Source organism: Takifugu rubripes, chromosome 2 (assembly GCF_901000725.2).
Source record: "Takifugu rubripes chromosome 2, fTakRub1.2, whole genome shotgun sequence".
Lineage (NCBI taxonomy): Eukaryota > Metazoa > Chordata > Actinopteri > Tetraodontiformes > Tetraodontidae > Takifugu > Takifugu rubripes.
The window spans coordinates 15,497,441-15,521,265 of NC_042286.1; the positions used below are offsets into that span (position 1 = coordinate 15,497,441).

Here is a 23,825-nt window from a genome sequence, read left to right on the forward strand (position 1 = left end):
GTTGGACACATATTGCTGTGGCTCTGAGGAGGAGGCTGATTCATTAAAGCAACACCAAAGATCATGATTACATTTTCCTGCATTAAAATACTGGTGCTGTTGGGCACCAGTGGTGTTGTAGGGGCCGAAAACCAAACCAGGAGTTAAGTGCTGCATTTACATCATACTGACACCAGGCATCAAATGTGATTGAATTATATAATATGTATTGATATATATAGTTAATATGTCATTTGTATGAATAATTTTCATCTGCAATTGTTTTCAGTCATACTGAAATAATTATATCAATTTTCTTGATCCGTGTTTATCTTTTGACTTCATACCGTTATTCGCCTAACCCTAACCTAACTCCCTAACCCAACCCTAACCCTAACCCTAACCCAACTCCCTAACCCTAACCTAACTCCCTAACCCAACCCTAACCCTAACCCTAACCCAACTCCCTAACCCTAACCTAACCCAACCCTAACCCAACCCCCTAACCTAACTCCCTAACCCAACCCTAACCCTAACCCTAACCCAACTCCCTAACCCTAACCTAACCCAACCCTAACCCAACCTCCTAACCTAACTCCCTAACCCAACCCTAACCCTAACCTAACTCCCTAACCTTAACTCCCTAACCCTAACCCTAACTCCCTAACCCTAACACCAGAGTTTGGCTTTGTCAGAAACGGACAACAGACAGGATTCTCCGGGGAGCGAGCAGAATAGAATAACCCGAACCAGAACAGAGTAGTCGGGGACAGGCAAGGTCGAGATCGGGCAGGCAGGCAAACAGGAAACCGCTGGAAAGTCATCTGACCACGAATAACGATCTGGCAGGGAGCAGCTGTACCTCCGGGGACTAAAAAGGGGGCTCAATAGTGTCCTGATGCACAACAGATGCGCGGGGCGAAGCAAGCACGATCACGGGCACGATAGCCCACAGCTGTGACATATTTCAGCACCAGGTGAGGGGAAACGTGCATCACATGTGCCTGTGAATCATCCTGACCCTCCGGAATATGTCACATTTGCAGCAGTTAATTCAAGCTATTTGAATCAATTCCTCAACACTCCACTGGCAGTTTTAGATAATTCTTCCAATCTTTTCATACATCCTGGAGCAGCAACCCTAAAGTCTACATTACTTCCCTTCTTCCTGATGTTGCTATCACTCAGGATTGCTACATCTATCACCACCACTGTCTTCTGGTGTTTATCCACCACCACTATGTCAGGCTGGTTGGTCACCGCCATCTTGTCAGTCTGGATCTGGACGTCCCACAGGATCTTGGCCTGCTTGTTCTCCACCACTTTCGGGGGTGTCTCCCACCTGGTCCCTGGGACCTCCAGCCCATACTCAGTGCAGATGTTCCTGTCCACTATGCCAGCCACCTGGTTATGCCGCTCCATGTATGCCTTGCCTGCCAGCATCTTGCACCCTGCTGTGATGTGCTGGACTGTCTCAGGGGCATCTCCACACAGTCTGCACCTGGGGTCTTGTCTGGTATGGTAGACCCTGGTCTGGTATGGTAGACCCTGGTCTGGTCTGGTCTGGTCTGGTGGACCCTGGCCTCTCTTGCTCTGGTGCTCAGGGCCTGTTCTTGTGCAGCCATGAGTAGAGCCTCTGTGCTCTCTTTCAGTCTGGCCTTTGCCAGCCACTGGTAGGTTTTCTCGATACATTCCATGCATGGGCTGATGCTTCCATGATAGCCCCTCAGGTTCCTCCTCCTTGCTGGGCTTTTGTTGCCTGAGGCATTTACTCAGCAGTGGGTCAGTGGGGGCCATCTTCTTGATGTACTCTTGAAGGCTTGTTGTTTCCTCTTGGACAGTAGTTCAGACACTAACCCTAACCATTACTAGTCCTCGGCCCCCTTCCTTTCGCTTCGTGTACAGCCTCAGGACACTGGACTTAGGGTGAAACCCTCGTGCATGGTGAGGAGCTTCCTGGTCTTGATGTCAGTGGCTTGTATCTCTTCCAGTGGCCAGGGTATTATGGCAGCAGGGTATCTGATTACTGGCAGGACGTAGGTGTTTAGGGCCTGGATCTTGTGCTTACCATCCAGCTGACCTTTCAGGACCTGTCTTAACCTCTGCAGGTATTTGGCTGTGGCTGACCTCCTAGCTGCCTCCTCATGGTTAATAGCTGCCTCCTCATGATTACTAGCTGCCTCCTCATGATTACTAGCTGCCTCCTCATGGTTACGAGCTGCCCCCTCATGGTTACGAGCTGCCTTCTCGTGGTTCCTAGCTGCCTCCTCGTGGTTACTAGCTGCCTCCTCGTGGTTACGAGCTGCCTCCTCATGGTTACTAGCTGCCTCCACATGGTTACTAGCTGCCTTCTCGTGGTTACTAGCTGCCCCCTCGTGGTTACGAGCTGCCTCCTCATGGTTACTAGCTGCCTCCACATGGTTACTAGCTGCCTTCTCGTGGTTACTAGCTGCCCCCTCGTGGTTACGAGGTGCCTCCTTGTGGTTACGAGCTGCCTCCTCATGGTTACTAGCTGCCCCCTCGTGGTTACGAGCTGCCTCCTCATGGTTACTAGCTGCCTCCACATGGTTACTAGCTGCCCCCTCATGGTTACGAGCTGCCTCCTCGTGGTTACGAGCTGCCTCCTCATGGTTACTAGCTGCCTCCACATGGTTACTAGCTGCCCCCTCATGGTTACTAGCTGCCTCCACATGGTTACGAGCTGCCTCCTCGTGGTTACGAGCTGCCTCCTCATGGTTACTAGCTGCCCCCTCGTGGTTACGAGCTGCCTCCTCATGGTTACGAGCTGCCTCCTCGTGGTTACGAGCTGCCTCCTCATGGTTACTAGCTGCCTCCACATGGTTACTAGCTGCCTTCTCGTGGTTACTAGCTGCCCCCTTGTGGTTACGAGGTGCCTCCTTGTGGTTACTAGCTGCCTCCTCATGGTTACGAGCTGCCTTCTCGTGGTTACTAGCTGCCTCCTCGTGGTTACTAGCTGCCTCCTCGTGGTTACGAGCTGCCTCCTCATGGTTACTAGCTGCCCCCTCGTGGTTACGAGCTGCCTCCTCATGGTTACTAGCTGCCTCCACATGGTTACTAGCTGCCTTCTCGTGGTTACTAGCTGCCCCCTCGTGGTTACGAGGTGCCTCCTTGTGGTTACTAGCTGCCTCCTCATGGTTACTAGCTGCCTCCTTGTGGTTACTAGCTGCCTCCTCGTGGTTACTAGCTGCCTTCTCGTGGTTACTAGCTGCCTCCTCATGGTTACGAGCTGCCTCCTCGTGGTTACTAGCTGCCTCCTCGTGGTTACTAGCTGCCTTCTCGTGGTTATTAGCTGCCTTCTCGTGGTTATTAGCTGCCTCCTCGTGGTTACTAGCTGCCTCCTCGTGGTTACTAGCTGCCTCATCATACTTACTAGCTGCCGCCTCATGGTTACAAGCTGCCTCATCATACTTACTAGCTGCCTCATCATACTTACTAGCTGCCGCCTCATGGTTACAAGCTGCCTCATCATGGTTACAAGCTGCCTCATCATACTTACTAGCTGCCTCATCATACTTACTAGCTGCCTTCTCATACTTACTAGCTGCCTCCTCATAGTTATATTTCTTGGGCCGCTCTGTCCTTAGATTCACGCCTCTACTCAGCTCTGTTAGGAGGCTGACTTCTCTGCATGTCGCCATTATTTTTGCCTCTAGCCTTCTGGGGTCATTTGCGCCTTCATGCTCTTCCTCTTATAGCCAAGCATCTGCATCAATCTTTGTGTGTTAGCCATGGCAGGGAGGTAGTTGAGTTTCCCCAGGACTTCATGATTCTCTCTCAGGTCAGCTGCCCTTGTGTTGAGTCCATCTGTCATTGGGGCTTTGTACCCAGTCTCGGGATGACCTGGCTCCCCCTTCCCATAACACCGTAACATAACACAAACACCCATCTCTAGCTTTGATAGCAACTTCTTATTGCAGAAATTTGAAATTTGTGTGTGTGTGTGTGCATGCGTGTGCGCACAAAGAATCAAAGGAATGTTTGACTGCAGCCATCATGCACAGACATTGTCAGCTATACTTCAGCAGGTGAGTGGCTGCAACTCTCAGGTTACTGGCCACGATCCTCCATTGGGACTTGGATTTCTTTTCATTGGGGGGGGGGCGATATCATGAGCAGCAGACATGGGCTGCAGGGCTCCATTGGAAGGGGAAATTAGACTAAAACAGCAGCACACATTAGAAAATATGCACAAGTGGCTCTTGACCCCCCCCCCACGCACACACACGCACACACATACACAGACGCACACACGCGCACGCACACAGACATACACACACACACAGACATACACACACACACGCACGCACACACAAACACACGCACGCACACACACACACCCACACACGCGAACACACACACACACACACATACACACACACACAGACATACACAGACACACACACACACACCCACAGACACACACACACACACCCACGCACGCACACACACACACCCACACACACATACACACACAGACACACACAGACATACACACACAGACACACACAGACACACGCTAACCCTCCAGAGACAAAACTCAATAACACATGCTGCCAGCTGCTTCCACATGAAAAGGAACCGAAAGGGGGCAAGAACGTAACATTAGTGAGGGAAAACTAGACAATAGGGGGTGGGCCCATGATTCAGGGTGATGGCTGAGGGTGGGGACACTTCCTCCTTCTTCCCCTCAGCCTTCTTTTATCTAGCTTCGCCCTCACATTTAACGAGGAGAGTTTTCTCTTTGCCTCTCGTCTACCTCTCTCCTCTGTTGCTCACTGTCTCCAGGGACCAAACACACCCCTGACAGGTTGCCATGGAAATGCCTCACACGCTCTCCTCTCTCTCTCTGTCTTGCAGCGGTAACGCCTGTATCCTCTCTCCTCCATTAGCATCCCTCTTGCTTACAGACAGCAGGGTGGCAGGCTGATGTTCATCCTTCCCAACATTCAAAACTCACCCAGAAACCAGTTTGGATCTCCTTATATGGCGGCTGATTTTGGCCTCTTGGCACATTTCAGGCTATCTCCCCTGAATTTCACTCTCCATTACAAAGATCCAATGTACAGATTTAATTTTCACTCACATATAGCGACCATGTCGTGCTCAATTAATGCCCGAAGAAGCTCAACAACAGACTCCAGACTGGAGGGGAAACTCATTTATAATTCAGTCTCTTTTTATACTTAAGCTCAGCGTAGAGCTCTGTAAAGTGAGGGGGATCTTTTCATCCGCATGAAAAGCTCCTGTTTATCTCCACTGTTTGTCAGCCCTGCAGGCTTTTAGCCATCCTGGACCACTCTGAGGGCAGATGAGGAAGGGGGCCGCACACAAACGACAAAGAATCTCTGCTCTTTTGCTGCAGGGCCACTTTGACTCACAGGCGGCCAACTTCACATCTCATCTCTGCCGTGTGAGAGGTGGCAATGGTGTGTGTGTGTGTGTGTGTGTGTGTGTGTCTGTGTGTCTGTGTGTGTGTGTGTGGGGGGGGGGGGGGGTTCATCCACCTGCTTCAGAGTCATCATTTCACCCTGATGTGATGTCTCACCTCAGACTCTTTAGGAATTCCAAAGCAAATGTGAGCATGGCTGAGCTGGCTCCAGTGCTGAGGAGGGATGTCGTCATCTGCCCAAACTCGCCCACTGAAGGTATTTTCTCCCCATCAACACCTGCGTTGCTCACTAACTAACCCTCCTGCCAGCCATCCATGCAGGCATAGCGGGAAAGCTCCTGAATCACTCGTCAAACACGCTCACATCCATGATCCTTCCAACACTGATGGAACCAATATCTTTTTGTTTCTTTTCAATTTTGCTTCAAGTAAAATATGTTTGACTGTGATAGCAGCCATGAAAAAACTGCTAAAGCTGAGTTAAAATGCACAGGAGTCTTACCTTTCACCTGCTCTTCCACACACCAAAATCCTCCAGTCCTTACATCACTGAGCGGGCAGTCCGAAGGTGCACGCTCCCACCAACACACACTCACACACTCGCCGTGACTGTGGGCGCGATCGTCTCTCGGAGTTGATCTCCTTCCACTCTGCCTTCCATAGAAAACTGCATTCATTAAAGGGAGTAAGGGGGGAGCAATGCCTTTATGACTTTTTAATTTTTTCCTCCCCGGTAACCAGGCAACTCCTCCCCAGGTTTGATGAACCATCGGCACCAGACGGTTGACAGTGAGGAGAGCAGAAGAGAGAGAGACAAAGGGAGAGAGGGAGAGAGAGAGAGAGAGAGATGTCAAGCCAGCAGCCACAGAAGGGATGAGCTAGTTTATGCCTTTCAACATAAAATCCTGAAAGGATGGAATATTTCATAAAAACATGAGGAGAATGATTGTCACATCAAGAACACAAAATGCCTGGGAGATATTATTGGTAGAACATTGAGCATTGCCATTTTCTTAATGACAAATAATGAATCAGCCAATTCATAACATCAAAAATGGGATATTTTTGCTTCCACTTTCACAATATAGAAATTAATTTATTTGAGGATTAAGTTGAATTCCAGCTATTGATTAAGTCCTTAATTTAGTTTGTATTTTAAATGGTGATGACTAACCCCAGGCATGGATTTAAAAAGGCTTTGATGTAATTTGACACCTTTGTCCAAAGTGTGTGTGTGTGTGTGTGGGGGGGGGGGGGGGGCGGTGCGTGTATGTGTGTGTGGGGGGGGGGGGGGTGCATGTTTGTGTGAAATCCATGAATATAATCATTGCCTTGCTTTTCCAGCCCATAATTTGAGTTGTATTCCAGCCTTTTGTATGAGTGTGTGCATGGGGACTGATAGATCCCGGACTGGACGGGATTATGGATCCGTTCTGGTTGGGTACTGGGCTCGGCTGTTCCTGCTTGGCTTTGGCTGGCCCGCCTTATATCCCTTATGCAAGTGTCTCATTAGCACTTATGATGACAATATTTCAGTGCACTATAGCATGTGTCCAACACATTTATGTGTCAGGGTGCCACATCAGTTGCAGCAGTAATGCAGTTGACCTTTGAACTTGGCCCATTTATTCATCAATTAATTGATTGATCCTCAGGTTTGGTAGGGTACACAGGAGATCACTGGGTTAGGGTTAGAGTTGGGTTAGGGTTAGAGTTGGGTTAGGGTTAGGGTTCCAGTTGGGTTAGGGTTAGAGTTGGTTAAGGGTTGGGTTAGAGTTGGGTTAGGGTTAGGGTTGGGTTAGGGTTGGGTTAGGGTTAGAGTTAGAGTTGGGTTAGGGTTAGGGTTAGAGTTGGGTTAGGGTTAGAGTTGGGTTAGGGTTAGGGTTAGGGTTGGGTTAGGGTTAGTGTTAGGTTAGGGTTGGGTTAGGGTTAGGGTTGGGTTAGGGTTAAAGTACTGTTTGGAAAGTACTGATTGAGTTACATCTTTGACTTGAGTCTGAAAAAAACAGCTTGATCCAAAAAAGCTTTGAGAATAAAAAAGAAGATATTTAACATTATACAAGATGTGACAAGTGGGGACCTAAAAGCTCCACTGAAATACAATGATGCATAAGATCTTATCCTCTCGCACAGAAATGACGTAATGAGTAACTCGCACACATGCAGCCTGATTCAAATGTCACATCAGCAACAGCTCAAAAGCTCAGATGCAACCGGCCCTGATCGATTGTCCGATCAAATTGGAAATGAAAGAAATCGTGACAAGGGCAGGTGATGTTAACATACAGATAAGATAATCTGGGTTGTAAGAATCCTAACGCTAACCCCCTAACCCTAAAGCCCTAACCCTCTAACCCTCTTGCCCTAACCCTAACCCTCTTGCCCTAACCCTAACCCTCTAACCCTAACCCTAACCCTCTTGCCCTAACCCTCTAACCCTAACCCTCTAGCCCTAACCCCCTAACCATAACCCCCTAACCCTCTAACCCTAACCTGAACCCTCTAATCCTAACCCTAACCCTCTAGCCCTAACCCTCTAGCCCTAACCCTCTAACCCTAACCCTCTAACCCTAACCCTCTAACCCTAACCCCCTAACCCTCTAACCCTCTAACCCTAACCCCCTAACCCTAACCCTCTAACCCTAACCCCCTAACCCTCTAGCCCTAACCCTCTAAGCCTAACCCTCTAACCCTAACCCTCTAGCCCTAACCCCCTAACCCTCTAACCCTAACCCTCTAACCCTAACCCTCTAACCCTCTAACCCTCTAACCCTAACCCTCTAACCCTAACCCTCTAGCCCTAACCCTCTAACCCTAACCCTAACCCTCTAACCCTCTAACCCTAACCCCCTAACCCTCTAACCCTAACCCTCTAGCCCTAACCCCCTAACCCTCTAACCCTAACCCTCTAGCCCTAACCCCCTAACCCTCTAACCCTAACCCCCTAACCCTAACCCTAACCCTCTAACCCTCTAACCCTAACCCCCTAACCCTCTAGCCCTAACCCCCTAACCCTCTAACCCTAACCCTCTAACCCTCTAACCCTAACCCTAGACCAAGAAGAAAATCGGCTCGCTCGGGTTAGATGTCGGTTGTTTCTACTCATCTCTCAAGGATAAATGTTGTTCCCATTTATATACACGTCGCTTATTTTGAAAAAAAATTTAGGAAGTCATATTTTTCTTCCTGCCTTCATCTAGGATGGGCAAACCTTCCAACTTAATCAGTCCATCACCAGCAAGCAGCAGGGTGCAACAAAGGGACAAGATCCTGTGGGATCTGGTTAGCTTTACCTCTGCTTCCTTTTTAAGTGTTTCTCCTTCATTTCTCTGTTCTGTATCATATTTAATCCAAGATCAACTTTCAGCTGTTGTTGTTCCTCCCATATCCTCTTCTTCACTCTCCCCCATAACTCATGATGGATCCCCTCTGCTCATGTTTGACATAATGAAGACGTTGGACATATTTTACAAGTGAGAAAAAAAATGATTTTGTGGGTTAGGGTTAGGGTTAGGGTTAGAAAACTCTGCAGAAAACTCTAACAAAAGAGAGAATTCTGGTGTCTCCAAATGTGTGTGTGTGTGTGTGTGTCTTCATTAGCATGTACCTGTGAGGCTAATGTCTCCATGGGGTTCTGGCAAGCGAGCGCTCCTCTAGCCCCCCCCCCCACCCGCACAGTGCAAGTCTTGGATTGCTGCACCCTTCCTGCACCCCCTGACACTCTGGACTGAGAGTGGGACCAAAATAGAAAGACAGAACCAGAGACCAAAGTGAAGCAGACGGAGTTCTGGCATTCCTGACAGCTACGCCGAGGAAAAAAGGAAGCGTCACCTGGACTGACGGAAGCTGCTTGCTAGCTGTCCATTGTCCATTACTGCTGCTACTGGTGACATTTGCTCCACACGCGTCCTCTCCTAAAACACTGCTGCACTATTTCTGTTGGACAGCAGCTCCAATTACAGTCGCTTGTATTCAATTTCTCAGGCTCCTCACAAAACTGTTATGTTTGGAGGAAGAAATTAATCACAATAACTCAGAGGAATGAATCCCTTCATTGATTTTGTTTTCATCTTTGACTTAGTGTATTTATATGAAATGAGACCACGTGTATTTAAAGTAAAGGGTGATTGACAGCTAAAACAGAAGGCGTAGAAGAGATTTTTAAATATATAGCAGTAATGGGTTTGCTGCTATATAAATATAAGCTAATACAATCTTTATTACAAACAGGAGATAAAATAATTTAAAACAATAATACAATTAAAAATAATAAAAGTGTTTCCCGTGATAACAACACTGATTACATGACATTTCAATTTCCTTTTTTCCCCTGAACCAACTCAGAAGCGTCAAAGTAGCAGCTGAATTTGAGACAAGCAGCTTTCAGAAAGGAGGAGAATTCCACCGGAGCTGGAGGGCAGGAACTCGGTTCAACTTAGTCTTGGTCAGGGGTCACACAATACTCTACCATCCTGGAAAATTTAAATATTTGAAGAAAATCACAATGTTGAACTTTGAGAAGTACATATAAAATGTTATTATCCGTTATCAATATCTGTAATCTTCCATTCCTCTCAATTTAAAAACTAACAGAAACAGGAGGGTTTTGATTTAAAGATGGTGAAGCCAAAGTCATTTGTGGCTGAGCTGAAGTCATGTGACCTGAGAAGGAATGGAATAAGAAAGAGAAGCCAAAGAGTAAAAAAGAACCCAGTAGAGGAGGCTCGACCAACAACTGTCCCCTCAGATGTGGTGGTGGGGCTCTGCAGCCTTGGGGTCGTGGGGCAGAACACAGAAGGCGCCCAAGTTGGACTCATCAGCGAGGCCTTCGAGCACACATTCACATCATCATGACATCACTGGCTAAAGGCAACGGTGAGGACAACCGTGCTCATGTTCCCGAGTGTTTCCCCTTCTGTCTTGTCTTTCCCATGTCTGTTTCCTTCCAGGCTGGGCGGGGCTGCTTCCGGGTTCTCTCCTGTCAGGTGATCTACACACCTGGAACTCATCTCCAGCTAATCACCCTCACCTGCCTCCTGCTGGTTCACTTTCCAATCATCGCCAGTTTGTTGTTAACCCCCGTGGTGCAGCCTGGCTCCTGAAACTTTGAACACAAGTTTTTCATGATTCTTGTTTCCAGTTCTGAACTGATTGCCAGTCTCACCCTCAGATCACCTATCGGACGCCTGTTCGCCCCGCCCAGCCTGCTCCCGTTTGACCCCCGAGGTCAATCTTCTGACCAGACACGAGTCTGTCCACAGCTCAAACTCCACAGTAAATACCCCACCATAGTGACGCTTTGTTCTGGTTCCCCTGTTTAAAATGTTTTAAAGGGCCGATCACGTTGTTGCAGAAGGACACTGACAAACACCCTTTTTCATGGAGTTCCAGTAGAAAGAAGACACAATTTCTTGGAGCCTTTCTTAGCTATTCTTATGGAGGAAATCAGCTTAATATTTTTTCAAAAGCTGCAAATTGTGGGTTTTGGGTTAGTTTAGCATTCATTTAAGGTATTAAAATATATTGATATCTGGTGGTTAGACTACAGACTGCACACTTTTACATTTCCATGCTAAAGACAGATTTATTGATCAACAGTCTCTTCTACTACTAACCCTAACCCTCTTCTACTACTAACCCTAACCCCACCAACCCTACTAACCCTAACTCTCTTCTACTACTAACCCTAACCCTACCAACCCTAACCCTACTAACCCTAACCCTCTTCTACTACTAACCCTAACCCTACCAACCCTACTAACCCTAACCCTCTTCTACTACTAACCCTAACCCTACCAACCCCAACAACCCTAACCCTCTTCTACTACTAACCCTACCAACCCCAACCCTACTAACCCTAACCCTCTTCTACTACTAACCCTAACCCTACCAACCCCAACCCTACTAACCCTAACCCTCTTCTACTACTAACCCTAACCCTACCAACCCCAACCCTACTAACCCTCTTCTACTACTAACCCTACTAACTCTAACCCTCTTCTACTACTAACCCTAACCCTCTTCTACTGCTAACCCTAACCCTACTAACCCCAACCATCTTCTACTACTAACCCTACTAACCCTAACCCTCTTCTACTACTAACTCTACTAACCCTAACCCGGGGAACCTACAGTATCTGCAGGGGAACTAATATAGCTGATTGATACCAATAATTATGAAAAACAGTTATTAGAACCATTGTAGGGCAAATCATGCTCTTTAGCGTAGCTAACCCAGTAGCAAATGTTTTTTCTATGGATTATGTATTTTATGGATTATGATGGATGAATGGATGGATGATACATAATGATTAATAGATGATAATGGATAGATGGATACTAAGTAAAAGGATGAGGATAGACACATGGATGAAGGAGGGATGGATCACAAGACTTTGCTGGGAACGTGCTCGGAATACTGTCACCAGTCTTCCATTCTTACTGGTTTGTGGGGAGAGAGGAGCCAAACCCGTTGAGTGTTGGTAATCACAAGAGACTGGGTGGCCAACGTGATTAATGAAATCTGTTTAGCAGCAGTAAATGAGAACAGGGACAGTCATGGGAGGGTGCATATTCCCACCACAGAGCCGTGAACAGGTCATTAATGGAATGACACAGGCGCGCTCAGACGGGGACCCCGTTAATAAGATATCCAGCACAGCGGCAATGTTGACCGGAAAGAATGGCGATTCTGGGTTTAATCCAAACAATTCTAACGCTATTCTTTTACGGACGGCCTTTTCATTGTCATGCAGCAGGGAAACATTTATTAATATTCATTTGTTATTGCTGATATATGTTTATATAATTCTTTGATGGGGCAAAAATAATGCTAAAATAGACATGTTACTTTATATACTTTACTATACTTTATATAGATTAGGAGACTTGAATCATGATTAGATTCTAGGTTTTGTTCCTACAGTTGAGGCCAAATTTTGGATTATTTTACCAAAGGTCTTCCCACTGTTCACATCATTAATGCACCCTGATCTAATTAAACATTCACCAGTGCTATTTAGTCAGTTTGGGTACAGTTTGCATATAAAATACATCTTTTGTGCTAGCTTTATATCAAAAAGGGATGTTCATTTAATAGGAGCAACAAAATACTGTGAAAGGAATAACCCTAACCCTCTAACCCTAACCCTCTAACAATAACCCTAACCCTCTAACCCTAACCCCCTAACCCTCTAACCCTAACCCTCTAACCCTAACCCTAACCCTCTAACCCTAACCCTCTAACCCTAACCCTAACCCTAACCCTAACCCTAACAGTTGGCGGGGGCTCAGCTCCCTGTGGAGGGTTAGCTGACGCCACCGTGGCGAGAAGGCTGAAGTAATTATCCAGAGTTTGTGTGAGCTGTGCCCTAACCCCTAACCCTGACCCTAACCCAGTGGTAACCCTAACCCAGTGGTAACCCTAACCCAGTGGTAACCCTAACCCTGACCCTAACCCTAACCCAGTGGTAACCCTAACCCCTAACCCTGACCCTAACCCAGTGGTAACCCTAACCCAGTGGTAACCCTAACCCTAACCCCTAACCCTGACCCTAACCCAGTGGTGACCCTAACCCAGTGGTAACCCTAACCACTAACCCTGACCCTAACCCAGTGGTAACCCTAACCAGTGGTAACCCTATCCAGTGGTAACCCTAACCCAGTGGTAACCCTAACCCAGTGGTGACCCTAACCCCCCAGTGGTAACCCTAACCCAGTGGTAACCCTAACCCCTAACCCTGACCCTAACCCAGTGGTAACCCTAACCCCTTACCCTGACCCTAACCCAGTGGTAACCCTAACCCTGACCCAGTGGTAACCCTAACCCAGTGGTAACCCTAACCCCTAACCCTGACCCTAACCCAGTGGTGACCCTAACCCTAACCTAGTGCTAACCCTGACCCTAACCCAGTGGTAACCCTAACCCTAACCCAGTGACCCTAACCAGTGGTAACCCTAACCCTGACCCTAACCCAATGGTAACCCTAACCCAGTGGTAACCCTAACCCTAACCCAGTGGTAACCCTAACCCCTAACCCTGACCCTAACCCAGTGGTAACCCTAACCCTAACCCAGTGGTAACCCTAACCCTAACCAGTGGTAACCCTAACCCAGTGGTAACCCTAACCCTAACCCAGTGGTAACCCTAACCCTAACCAGTGGTAACCCTAACCCAGTGGTAACCCTAACCCTAACCCAGTGGTAACCCTAACCCAGTGGTAACCCTAACCCTAACCAGTGGTAACCCTAACCCAGTGGTAACCCTAACCCAGTGGTAACCCTGACCCTAACCCAGTGGTAACCCTAACCCAGTGGTAACCCTAACCCTAACCCAGTGGTAACCCTAACCCAGTGGTAACCCTAACCCTAACCCAGTGGTAACCCTAACCTAACCCAGTGGTAACCCTAACCCAGTGGTAACCCTAACCCAGTGGTAACCCTAACCCAGTGGTAACCCTAACCCTGACCCTAACCCTAACCCAGTGGTAACCCTAACCCAGTGGTAACCCTAACCCAGTGGTAACCCTAACCCTAACCCAGTGGTAACCCTAACCCAGTGGTAACCCTAACCCAGTGGTAACCCTAACCCTAACCCAGTGGTAACCCTAACCCAGTGGTAACCCTAACCCAGTGGTAACCCTAACCCTAACCCTCAGAATAATGAGAAATGCTATTGATTCAGTTTCTTCAAGCTCCAATTATTTGACTGACCTGCATCAGTAGAAATATCCTTTCAGTCTTTTTTTGGAGATTTTTTTCTTCGTGGCACTGGTCATCAGCTGAATCATCCATTAGCCATCTGGTTAAGACAGAAAAGTGACGGGTGGACCAGAGTGACAGGCCGAGAGCCGAAGAAAACAACTGCCCTAATTAACAGGACGCGCGTCTCTAAATGTCAGTTCTTCAATTAGCAAGAAAGAAAGATAGAAAAAAGGGCAAAATGGTTCATTACAATGAATGACATGAACTAAAGTCTGATTCCTAAAGTTGCACTGATGTGACCACAGGCCCAAGAGTGTCCCAGGAAATTTCATTCTTATGGGAATATTCTGACATTTATAGAGATGCATGAATTCATTCTCCTGCAGAGAAGTTCATATTCTTGCTTTATTTTTATGGGACTTGGGTAAAGTACCTGTTTCTGTCTGCATCATTGGAGGGTGCCAGAAATACCAAGAACTCCACCTGGACCCACTGCACCTGTAAAAACCTGCAAAACCAGAAGGAACCTCTGAACAGACTGACAGGAATACGACTGCATCCTGAAACTCTTGTGCTTCTGGAAGACCAGCTGTAGACTTTGGTAGCAATGTTACCCACAATTCCATCAGCATATTAATGCTTAAATTCACACTTTTGGAATAAAAAATCATTCATAAATTGAGTGAAACTGGAGTTCTGCACTTTCTTTTCCTTAAATGACTGTAATTCGCTTCTATCAGGCTGCCCAAAGAGGTTGTTAAAAACTCTCCAGCTGACCCAGAATGCAGCTGCAGCAGGTGCTGACTGGAACCAGGAAAAGAGATCCCATTAGTCCAGTATTGGCTTCTCCAGCCCACCAGCGACCTCGACTGTCAGTGGTGGATGTAGCTAATTTACTGCAGCTTCTATCTGCTGACGGCTGCAATGAAGCCAGTTAAAAGGGACACAAACCTACTTTTCTGAATAACTATTAAAGGTTAGACAGCGAGAAAGGAGAGGAGAACAAAAGAAAGGTTACGGACAGAGAGGATATCTTTATACCGGGTTACTTGTTGCACTCCTGCCTTGGGTTGCTGGTAACCATGGATACCTCCGCATCACTTTTGTTCCAAATTTGCAGATGCGCTTCTTTTGTGCTGTGGACCCGATCCGTGTGTGTCGGCTGTCCTTTAAATGAAGCAAATGTCCTAGTCCAGGTTCTTATTGAATATTACCTGAAATGGAACATGAACAGTTCGATATGTATGGAAACGACTGTTTTATCAGGTTGTCACACCTGATGGACTGTGGGACATTTGGGGTTACCCTAACCCTTTCCTTTGTCTTTAAGACAAAGAAAGCCATGTGGTCAACTGGTCACTGCTGGGGAGTCTCCATTACTCACCCACAGGTCCTGCTCCCCACACCCATGGAAGGGAACAATGTACAGTGGTCAATAAACCCTCACCCTCCTCATGGTATCTCAGAAGCAGGTTGAGGGTTTTAGTTATGAAACATCTCCACCAAGGATTTCAACATTAACTAGAACAAGACGTTTTCGCATTTCCCAACAGGAGGGGACAAGTTCTACATCCTCACTCCATGATAAGTTACTGACCTCCTCAAAAACAGGGTTGACAAGGCGGTCAGTGGTTGGCAGTCGTATCTTGGGGTTGACCTGCCTCACTGTAGGTGATTAACTGGTCAGTGAAAACTTGGTGATGAATAATTTAGCTACTTTTCCTCCATTCCTGTTCTGCAATGTGACATTTTCTCTTCATCTGTTTGATGATTGTTTCATCTTTCCAGGGTTAGCGTTTGGTTTTGAGTGGATCTTTCTAATTAGAGTGGGGTAACTTTTTCAAGTGTTGACTTATGATTTCTGATAAAATGGTCGACAATAAAATTAGAGGTAGAAGAGAAAAGTTGGAAGAAATGTCTTACATTTTTCAGTCACTTCAGGAGTAAGATAGCACTTCCTAAAAAATTCCTTTTAAATGATTTTCCTGGTTAAAACCAGGACACGTGCAGCAGATGGGTGCTGGGAGTTTGGATCGGTCGCTTTACACCTTGTTTGATCACTTTAATAAGCATCTTAAAATATGAACTGAATTCTGGCTCATTTCATCTGGGTTAATCAATTCTGATTATTGATTTTTATATTAATGGTATAGAAATGAGTTCAACTCGGCCTGGGGAAACTATCAGCCATACAAAGAATGGCAGGGTGACAGAAATGAGCTTCAAAAGGTTTGGATGGTCTGTTTTAGACCCCTGAGCCTGTAGGGGTACATTACGTCAACAATGTCCTAATTATAGCTGCTGGGAACACACGTCCTACTAAATACACCATCCATGTCTTTGATTTGTAATGTGGATACTTTTCCAGCATTATTCCCTCATTACCCAATTTGCCAATTTCTTTCGGTCCGATTTGTAAGCAGCTCCAGTCAAACGGATCTTGATGTGAAGTAGCTCTACTGCGAGCTCCTCCCGAGCTCCTCAGTTCCTCATCTTATGTCCCTGAGGGAGCGCCCTGCGGAGGAAACTTCCATCCTTTTGTCCTTTCAGTCATTGCCCAGGGTTCATGACCATTGGTGAGAGGGAGCATTGACCAGTAAATGAGAAGCTTTCCCTCTCAACTCAGCTCTTTCTTCACTACAACAGTCCAGGACACCAACCGCATCACCACAGAGGTAACGCCAATCTGCCCGTCAATCCCACGTTCCACCATACAGCCTACATAATTTGAAGCCTTTTACTATAACACACATGATAACACAAAAGACAGACCCTCACGCCTAGGTGGATTTTAACCAGCTCTGCTCTGGTTGTTGTTAGTTACACTTGGAAACAGGTAGGTTAAGGTTAGGGTTAGAAGATCTGTGTCTTCACGAGCTTTTAACCCTAACCCTAAGGAAGAGAGGGTTGCCCCTGCTCTGACAGCAGACGGGAGGCTGTTCCAACATCAGGGAACAAGATATGAGAATAGTCTAGATTGCCGTCTCTACTAATCCACAACTAATTACCCTCTTTATTATAAGGTTAACCATGAAGTACATCACAAGCAACAGGATTGATTAATGGCAATGTCATCTTCAGGGTTAGCACATTTTCTAACCCTATAGCCTAACCCCAACTAAGAAGGTTTCAAGTTTAATTTCAGCTCTGGGTTTCCTTCCAGTGCTTCCATGACCTGCTGCAGTCCTAAACAGACCCTATGGGTGGACTGGGGGCTTGCTAGGGTCTGCTGGGATGGACTCACACAGCTCCAGGGACCCTGATTCGGATTCAGAAAGAGGATGGATGGATGACTATGCCTCTCTCCTCTCCCCTCCCCTCCCCCTCCTCTCCTCTCCTCTCCTCTCCTCTCCTCTCCTCTCCTCTCCTCTCCTCTCCTCTCCTCTCCTCTCCTCTCCTCTCCTCTCCCCCTCCTCTCCTCTCCTCTCCTCTCCCCCCCTCCTCTCCTCCCTCTCCTCTCCTCCTCCTTCCTCTCCTCTCCTCTCCTCTCCTCTCCTCTCCTCTCCTCTCCCTCTCCTCTCCTCTCCTCTCCTCACCCTCTTAATAAAGTGAGTGTGTCGGTGGCCTTGTGGTGACCTGTCAGGACAAAATGGGAAGTTTGGTGTCTTTTTATTTATAACAGGAAACATTAAAACTGGATAAGTGCTTGAATGTGGGCAGAAGCAAAGTCTGGCATTCTACAGCATCGACACCGGACAGCAGCAATAAGATTTCATTAAGAAGTTACCAGGTTCAGATTTCATTCAGGAACAACTAATTCAATGAATTTTGTTGGCAGATGAGCCAAGTGAGGAAGAAAAAATATGGCAAATGTATTGAAAGTTGACCAATTATCAAAATACACCTCACATGGCGGCCATATGACCTGGGAGGCCAACTCTGATGAATTGGATAAATTAGCATTTTACTTATCAATTAGCTGCGGATTTACATGATGGATGATCTGGCCTTTAAAGGTCACTACCACAGGCCACACCCCAGTCGCCATGACGCCACATCGGCATCATGCTTGGCCGGGTCAGTTCCCACATGTTGCTGTGGAAGCCCTTCCCTCGGAAAAGTGCTGCCGTTTGATGTGCTGGATTCCCATTCTCCAAAGGTGCCAACCAACCCAGAATGCTCACCTTCCAATGTAATCCTAACCCTACTAACCCTAACCCCTCCAATGTAACCCTAACCCTACTAACCCTTCCAATGTAACCCTAACCCTACTAACCCCTCCAATGTAACCCTAACCCTACTAACCCTAACCCAACCCTACTAACCCTTCCAATGTAATCCTAACCTACTAACCCTAACCTTCCAATGTAATCCTAACCCTACTAACCCTAACCCCTCCAATGTAACCCTAACCCAACCAACCCTAACCCTACTAACCCAACCCTACTAACCCTAACCCCTCCAATGTAACCCTAACCCTAACCCTACTAACCCTTCCAATGTAACCCTAACCCAACCCTACTAACCCTAACCCCTCCAATGTAACCCTAACCCTAACCCAACCCTACTAACCCTACTAACCCTAACCCAACCCTACTAACCCTAACCCCTCCAATGTAACCCTAACCCTTCCAATGTAACCCTAACCCTGTTAATTAGCCCTAACCCTTCCAATGTAACCCTAACCCTTCTAATGTAACCCTACTAACCCTCACCCCTCCAATGTAAGCCTAACCCTACTAACCCTAACCCAACCCTACTAACCCTTCCAATGTAACCCTAACCCTACTAACCCTAACTCCTCCAATGTAACCCTAACCCTACTAACCCTAACCCTTCCAATGTAACCCTAACCCTACTAACCCCTCCAATGTAACCCTAACCCTACTAACCCTAACCCCTCCAATGTAACCCTAACCCTACTAACCCTTCCAATGTAACCCTAACCCTACTAACCCTAACCCCTCCAATGTAACCCTAACCCTACTAACCCTAACCCCTCCAATGTAACCCTAACCCTAACCACTCCAACCCTAACCCTTCCAATGTAACCCTAACCCTACTAACCCTAACCCTTCCAATGTAACCCTAACCCTACTAACCCTTCCAATGTAACCCTAACCCTACTAACCCTAACCCCTCCAATGTAACCCTAACCCTACTAACCCTTCCAATGTAACCCTAACCCTACTAACCCTAACACTTCCAATGTAACCCTGACTCTAACCCTTTTCACGTTCTTTCTTTATAACGACGTTTTCAGAGATCTAATGTCGGACTGCTGCTGATGGTGGGGGGGCTGCGGACCATTAACAGGCTGGAAGAACTGTGACCATGGGAGACGTAATAATTGCAAAACAAATGTTTTAATAATTATATTAACACTCATGAATAGGCATCAAGAAATACTGTAAATTTTGATAACGTGCAACAGCTCAAGGCAAAGCATAAAACAAAGGTCTAATCTAATAAAATGCAGGCAAATCAATAATAAATTAAAAGAGTTTAATGTTATTTAGGATTTCAGCAAAACGGCGCTGTAGAAAATGGGAGGAACACACTTTGTTTGCACTTTTAGCTTCCCTGAATTAAAAAAAGCAAGAGGTTTCTAGAGTATGTCGCCCTCTATGTCTCCTCCAATGTTAATACCTCTGATTGTTAGTGTTTTGGAAGATCTCGTTTCCTGTTCATGTCCCGGGAAGGTTCTGGAAACACCTGGCATGAAGTCCTGGACCGCTGCGTCCTCCAGATTGCTTTCCGCAGAGTAAACAATATGCACCGGCAACAAATAAGACGAGGAAAGGGAAGAGGCACGTTGGCACGCTTTAAACCACATATTTGTTCTTGGTGGTGGAGCCGCTCTTTGTGGCCGTGTCGGCGTGACACTGGTAGCCAATTGTCATCTTCATGGGAAGGCCCAGGCGTTCCTTGTAAACTCTCCTGGAAAAGGGTTAGGGTTAGCATCACAGCGGGCTTTACGGGTTTACGGCAAACGGAAAGACGTCTCACCCGATGTGCGTCACAGCGTCCCGGTTCTCGTAGTTTGCTGTCCAGATGGCTATTTTATCTCCTTTCGCACGGACATTGACCACGGCTCCACACACATCGTCGCTGTAGTCATCAAAGGCCTCACCGACCAAACACAGGAGCTGCAAAACAGTTGGTCATCAGCCAGAAAGGAAACCAACCAAAGGAAAGATGGATGGTATCGAGCCTTTTTTAAAGCTTAATGGCTCCTAATGTGTTTGTGCTCATATGAAGCCATTTGGTCTTTTTGCTAACCTGCATTGCATGGTTTGATGACAAAGTGTTGCATTCAAGGGTTAGGGTTAAGCTAGGGTTGGGTTAGTTGGAAAATAACACCACCGAGTGTACAAAAGCTATTCTCACAGTTGTTTAACCTTCGTCAGCCTTTTTTAGCATGGTCTGCTTTGTAGTTTGCACATTCCACATGAAAAATGCCAATCACCCTATAACAGCATTTCCTAATATAGAATTTGAACAATAGCATGTCTGCAACTGATTTAGTGTCACAAAAACTAGTCAGAAGTGCCTATAAACAGAATATAACAGGAGCTTTTAGACTCGGGGTTGTGAGGATGCTCTGAATTTCAGGGTTAAAAACCTGACATCACTTCAACACTTCTGCCCTCAGATTAGCAGGAAAGTTCACGTCAGGAGCTGAGGAGGTGTGATCAAACCTACAGTCTCCAACCAAAAGCGGTCCAGGTCGAATCTCCTCTGCTGCTTGTTGAGTGTGATCAGCCAGCGTCCGCCGCGCTTGTTCCTCTCGTCCTCCCACATCGGCTCAATTTCATCCTACAACATGGATGCAAAGGGTCAAGACAAATGCAGAAGCAGCTGAGCGGGACCTCAATGAGGGTTAGGGTTAGGGACCCATGACTGAGGTCTAACCCCTAACCCGAACTAGCATGACTGAGGTCTAACCCTCTAACCCTAACCCCTCTGCTCCCTAACCCCTCTGCCCCTAACCCCCTCTGCTCCCTAAACCTAACCCTAACCCCTCTGCTCCCTAACCCTAACTCTAACCACTAACCCCTCTGCTCCCTAACCATAACCCTAACCCCTCTGCTCCCTAACCCTCTAACCCTAACCCAACTCTAACCCCTAACCCTAACCCCTCTGCTCCCTAAACCTAACCCCTAACCCCTCTGCTCCCTAACCCTCTAACCCTAACCCAACTCTAACCCCTAACCCTAACCCCTCTGCTCCCTAACCCTAACCCTAACTCTAACCACTAACCCTAACCCCTCTGCTCCCTAAACCTCTAACCCTCTAACCCTAACCTAACTCTAACCCTAATCCAGGTGGAATGATGGGAAGACTGCTTGAACAGCACCTGGTAATATTAATAATCATCCATGTGGTTTAATGACTCAATTAAAAATAAATAAATATTGGAACCAAACAGTGACAAAATGGAAAAGTAATAAATCAGAACCTCGTCCCACAAAGCTGTATGTCTTTAGCAGCGTATGTTACCGTGGTGACGCAGCAGGCAAAACGAAGGGTTTGTGTGAGTCATTAAGGTCCGCTTTGATTGTGAACTTAAGTAAAGTATATCTCAGATGTGGGGAATGGCTTCATAAAAAGGGTTAAAACCCGTGAATTGAATGAAACATTACTTCTGAGACACCTTTGCTTATCTGCGTTAGCTTAGCACTGAAGCAGCTGATTTATCTGCACATCCCCAAGAACAAAAAGAGAATCGGGACCAGAGGAAGCTCCAAGAGAAACGGTTTCCTTTGGGATTTCATCTCTCACAGCAACCCAAAAGAAGAGATTTATCTTTGAGTGAATAAGAACTCTGGACTCACCTTAAAGAGAGAGTAATCGCAGCCCGACATGAGGTTGCTCGACAACTGAATGTGGTTGTAGAGGCTAAAATAAACGAAGCACCGCATGAACAGAATGGAAAAAAACTGCTGAATGGTTTGCTGCTTCCTAGGACTTGTCAGATTTATTGCTCCTTACGCCCAAAAATCTTCAACGGTGTCAAATTTAGAGATGAGCCGCAGGTTTGCCTGCCATGTTTTGCTCTTGTCATTCTTGAAGAACCACAGAGACCATCTGTTGGGAGGAAAGAGAAGACATTTGCCTTCAAATGAGGTGAACAAAGGCAGGCAGGCACAAATGAATCAAGTCTGCCATCATTCATGTTGTGCAAATCAAGCAGGGGGCTGTTACATTCCAGCACCACCCGCTAAAACCAGGACAGATGGGTTAGGGTTAGGGTTACTACCTGCATACTAGTCAAAATGACGGTGGCACAGCAGGTGACCCCGATGACAGTGAGCAATCTGTACACCCTCTCAAGGGTTAGGGTTAGGCCAACCAGGCTACATTACAGCAACACTAGCGGCATCCCCGCCATTAACCTGACAATGTCCATGTCACACTTAACTACCCGTCCACAACTGCCACACGGGTAGAATCAAACCATTTGGATTCCACGATTCCAGTCTGCTCATGTGCACCTGCTCATCCTTCACTGCTTGGTCTGCACCCTGATCGTTTAACTTACCTCTAACCCTAACTAACCCTAACCCTTCTATCGTGCAGGATCCACTAACCTGTTTTGGAGAGGGTGTTTGATGTAGGGATCTGGTCTCACCAACTCTTGGCCAGTCTCTCCAGTTTCTTCTTCCTCAGGTTGGGAGAGATTTGGGCTGGGTTCCTACAAATAACATCACTATCAGGGGGGCAACATGCTTCCTAATTGTGGTCTAAAAGCCCCACGGAGGAACGAAGAACAGAATGTGCCAATACTGGGAAAGTGAAAGCCTAAAGTTTGACAGAAAACAGACTTCCTTTTCACACAAGAAATAACAATATACTGTAGAATAATAAAAAAAAGCGTGAACTTCAAAGGTAAAAGGTTCCTTTGTGGTGTACCCGTGTTATACGACAGAACATCTGGACCATATTTGCTTGTGACGTGAAGCTAATATTTGCTAGCTGACTAAACTGCTATCATTAGCTAACGCGATTGGCTGTTGAGACTAACTTTTACTCATTTGTAGTCACGCGTGGCTGCATTTGTTCTGAAGCTATTTATCAACTACATCTCTATCCAGTCAGAACAAACAACCGGTTCTAAGTTCCACAATGCTAACAAACAAACAAACAAAGCAATCCCCTGAATCCAGCATGTATTTTTACAGTGATTCTTGTGAACAGTCAAGCCGCTTCACAAGCGTTAGCAAGCAACCGGCTAACATTAAAGGTCAGCAGGGAGCAATATGAATCATGACAAATTAGATATGCTTTTGTTTTTAACGGGCTGTTTTACTCGCCAAACGTATAGATAAGATAACAACAATAGCGATGCATAATAAATGGCATCAAGATGGGCACGTTGGATTACAAACTACGATGAATCAACCTTTGGGAACTTTTGTAGGAGGACTTGGAGCGACTGTCCCCGCAAAGGTTAACGGCATTCCGGTTGGTCATGGTGTCAGCCTGGAACTTAGTTCTCCATTCACCAACATTCCTCTGACACGCGTAAGCCGCGGCAAAAGAAGGCAAACTTAAAACTAGTGAAAGCTGAAAATGTGAATATTATATCGGTGACTGGTGCCTCCAGTCATTGCGGATGGTCGGCCTGTGATTACAGAAACAGTGAAAAAGTTTGAATATACAAGTACTCACCGGTTCGGCGGTCGCCATCTTACAAATCTGTGGAAGCAAGAAAAGTTTCTGTTCATTGGACCGAACTGCGCAATGTGACGGGCCCGCGGTGCACATGCGCCGTGTGGCGTCACTGGCC

The 23,825-nt window shown here is 46.7% G+C and overlaps 2 protein-coding genes across 3 annotated transcripts in view; both read right to left on the reverse strand.

Moving 5' to 3' along the window:
* LOC115247091 (leucine-rich repeat and immunoglobulin-like domain-containing nogo receptor-interacting protein 2) overlaps positions 1–6,192 on the reverse strand; it is a 33,635-nt gene extending 27,443 nt beyond the window's left edge. The window contains exon 1 of the mRNA XM_029827566.1: positions 5,892–6,192. The gene's annotated coding sequence lies outside the window, so the exon portion shown is untranslated. The remainder of the gene's footprint in view (positions 1–5,891) is intronic.
* A 13,187-nt stretch (positions 6,193–19,379) lies between these two features.
* Positions 19,380–23,822, reverse strand: LOC101078733 (eukaryotic translation initiation factor 4E-like). Of its 2 annotated transcripts, none has more exons than XM_003978569.3 (7): positions 23,708–23,822; positions 22,627–22,730; positions 22,028–22,123; positions 21,871–21,934; positions 20,738–20,851; positions 20,042–20,181; positions 19,380–19,972 (listed from the first exon to the last, which is right to left on the reverse strand). In XM_003978569.3, the coding sequence occupies exons 1-7, from the start codon at positions 23,801–23,803 to the stop codon at positions 19,858–19,860; spliced, it is 729 nt and encodes a 242-aa protein (XP_003978618.2). In that variant the 5' UTR covers positions 23,804–23,822; the 3' UTR covers positions 19,380–19,857. The 2 variants fall into 2 exon arrangements, with proteins under 2 accessions (XP_003978618.2, XP_029686324.1); XM_029830464.1 differs by lacking the exon at positions 23,708–23,822 and adding an exon at positions 22,949–22,993.
* Between the last annotated feature and the right edge of the window lie 3 nt (positions 23,823–23,825).

Excerpts from the sequence above, each read along its gene's own strand:
- LOC101078733 (XM_003978569.3), bottom strand. The coding sequence starts at position 23,803 with ATGTGCACCGCGGGCCCGTCACATTGCGCAGTTCGGTCCAATGAACAG. Across the intron at positions 22,731-23,707 it reads AGATGGCGACCGCCGAACCG|GAACCCAGCCCAAATCTCTC; the intron begins GTGAGTACTTGT and ends TGTTATTTGTAG. Across the intron at positions 19,973-20,041 it reads GACGCTGTGACGCACATCGG|GAGAGTTTACAAGGAACGCC; the intron begins GTGAGACGTCTT and ends ACCCTTTTCCAG.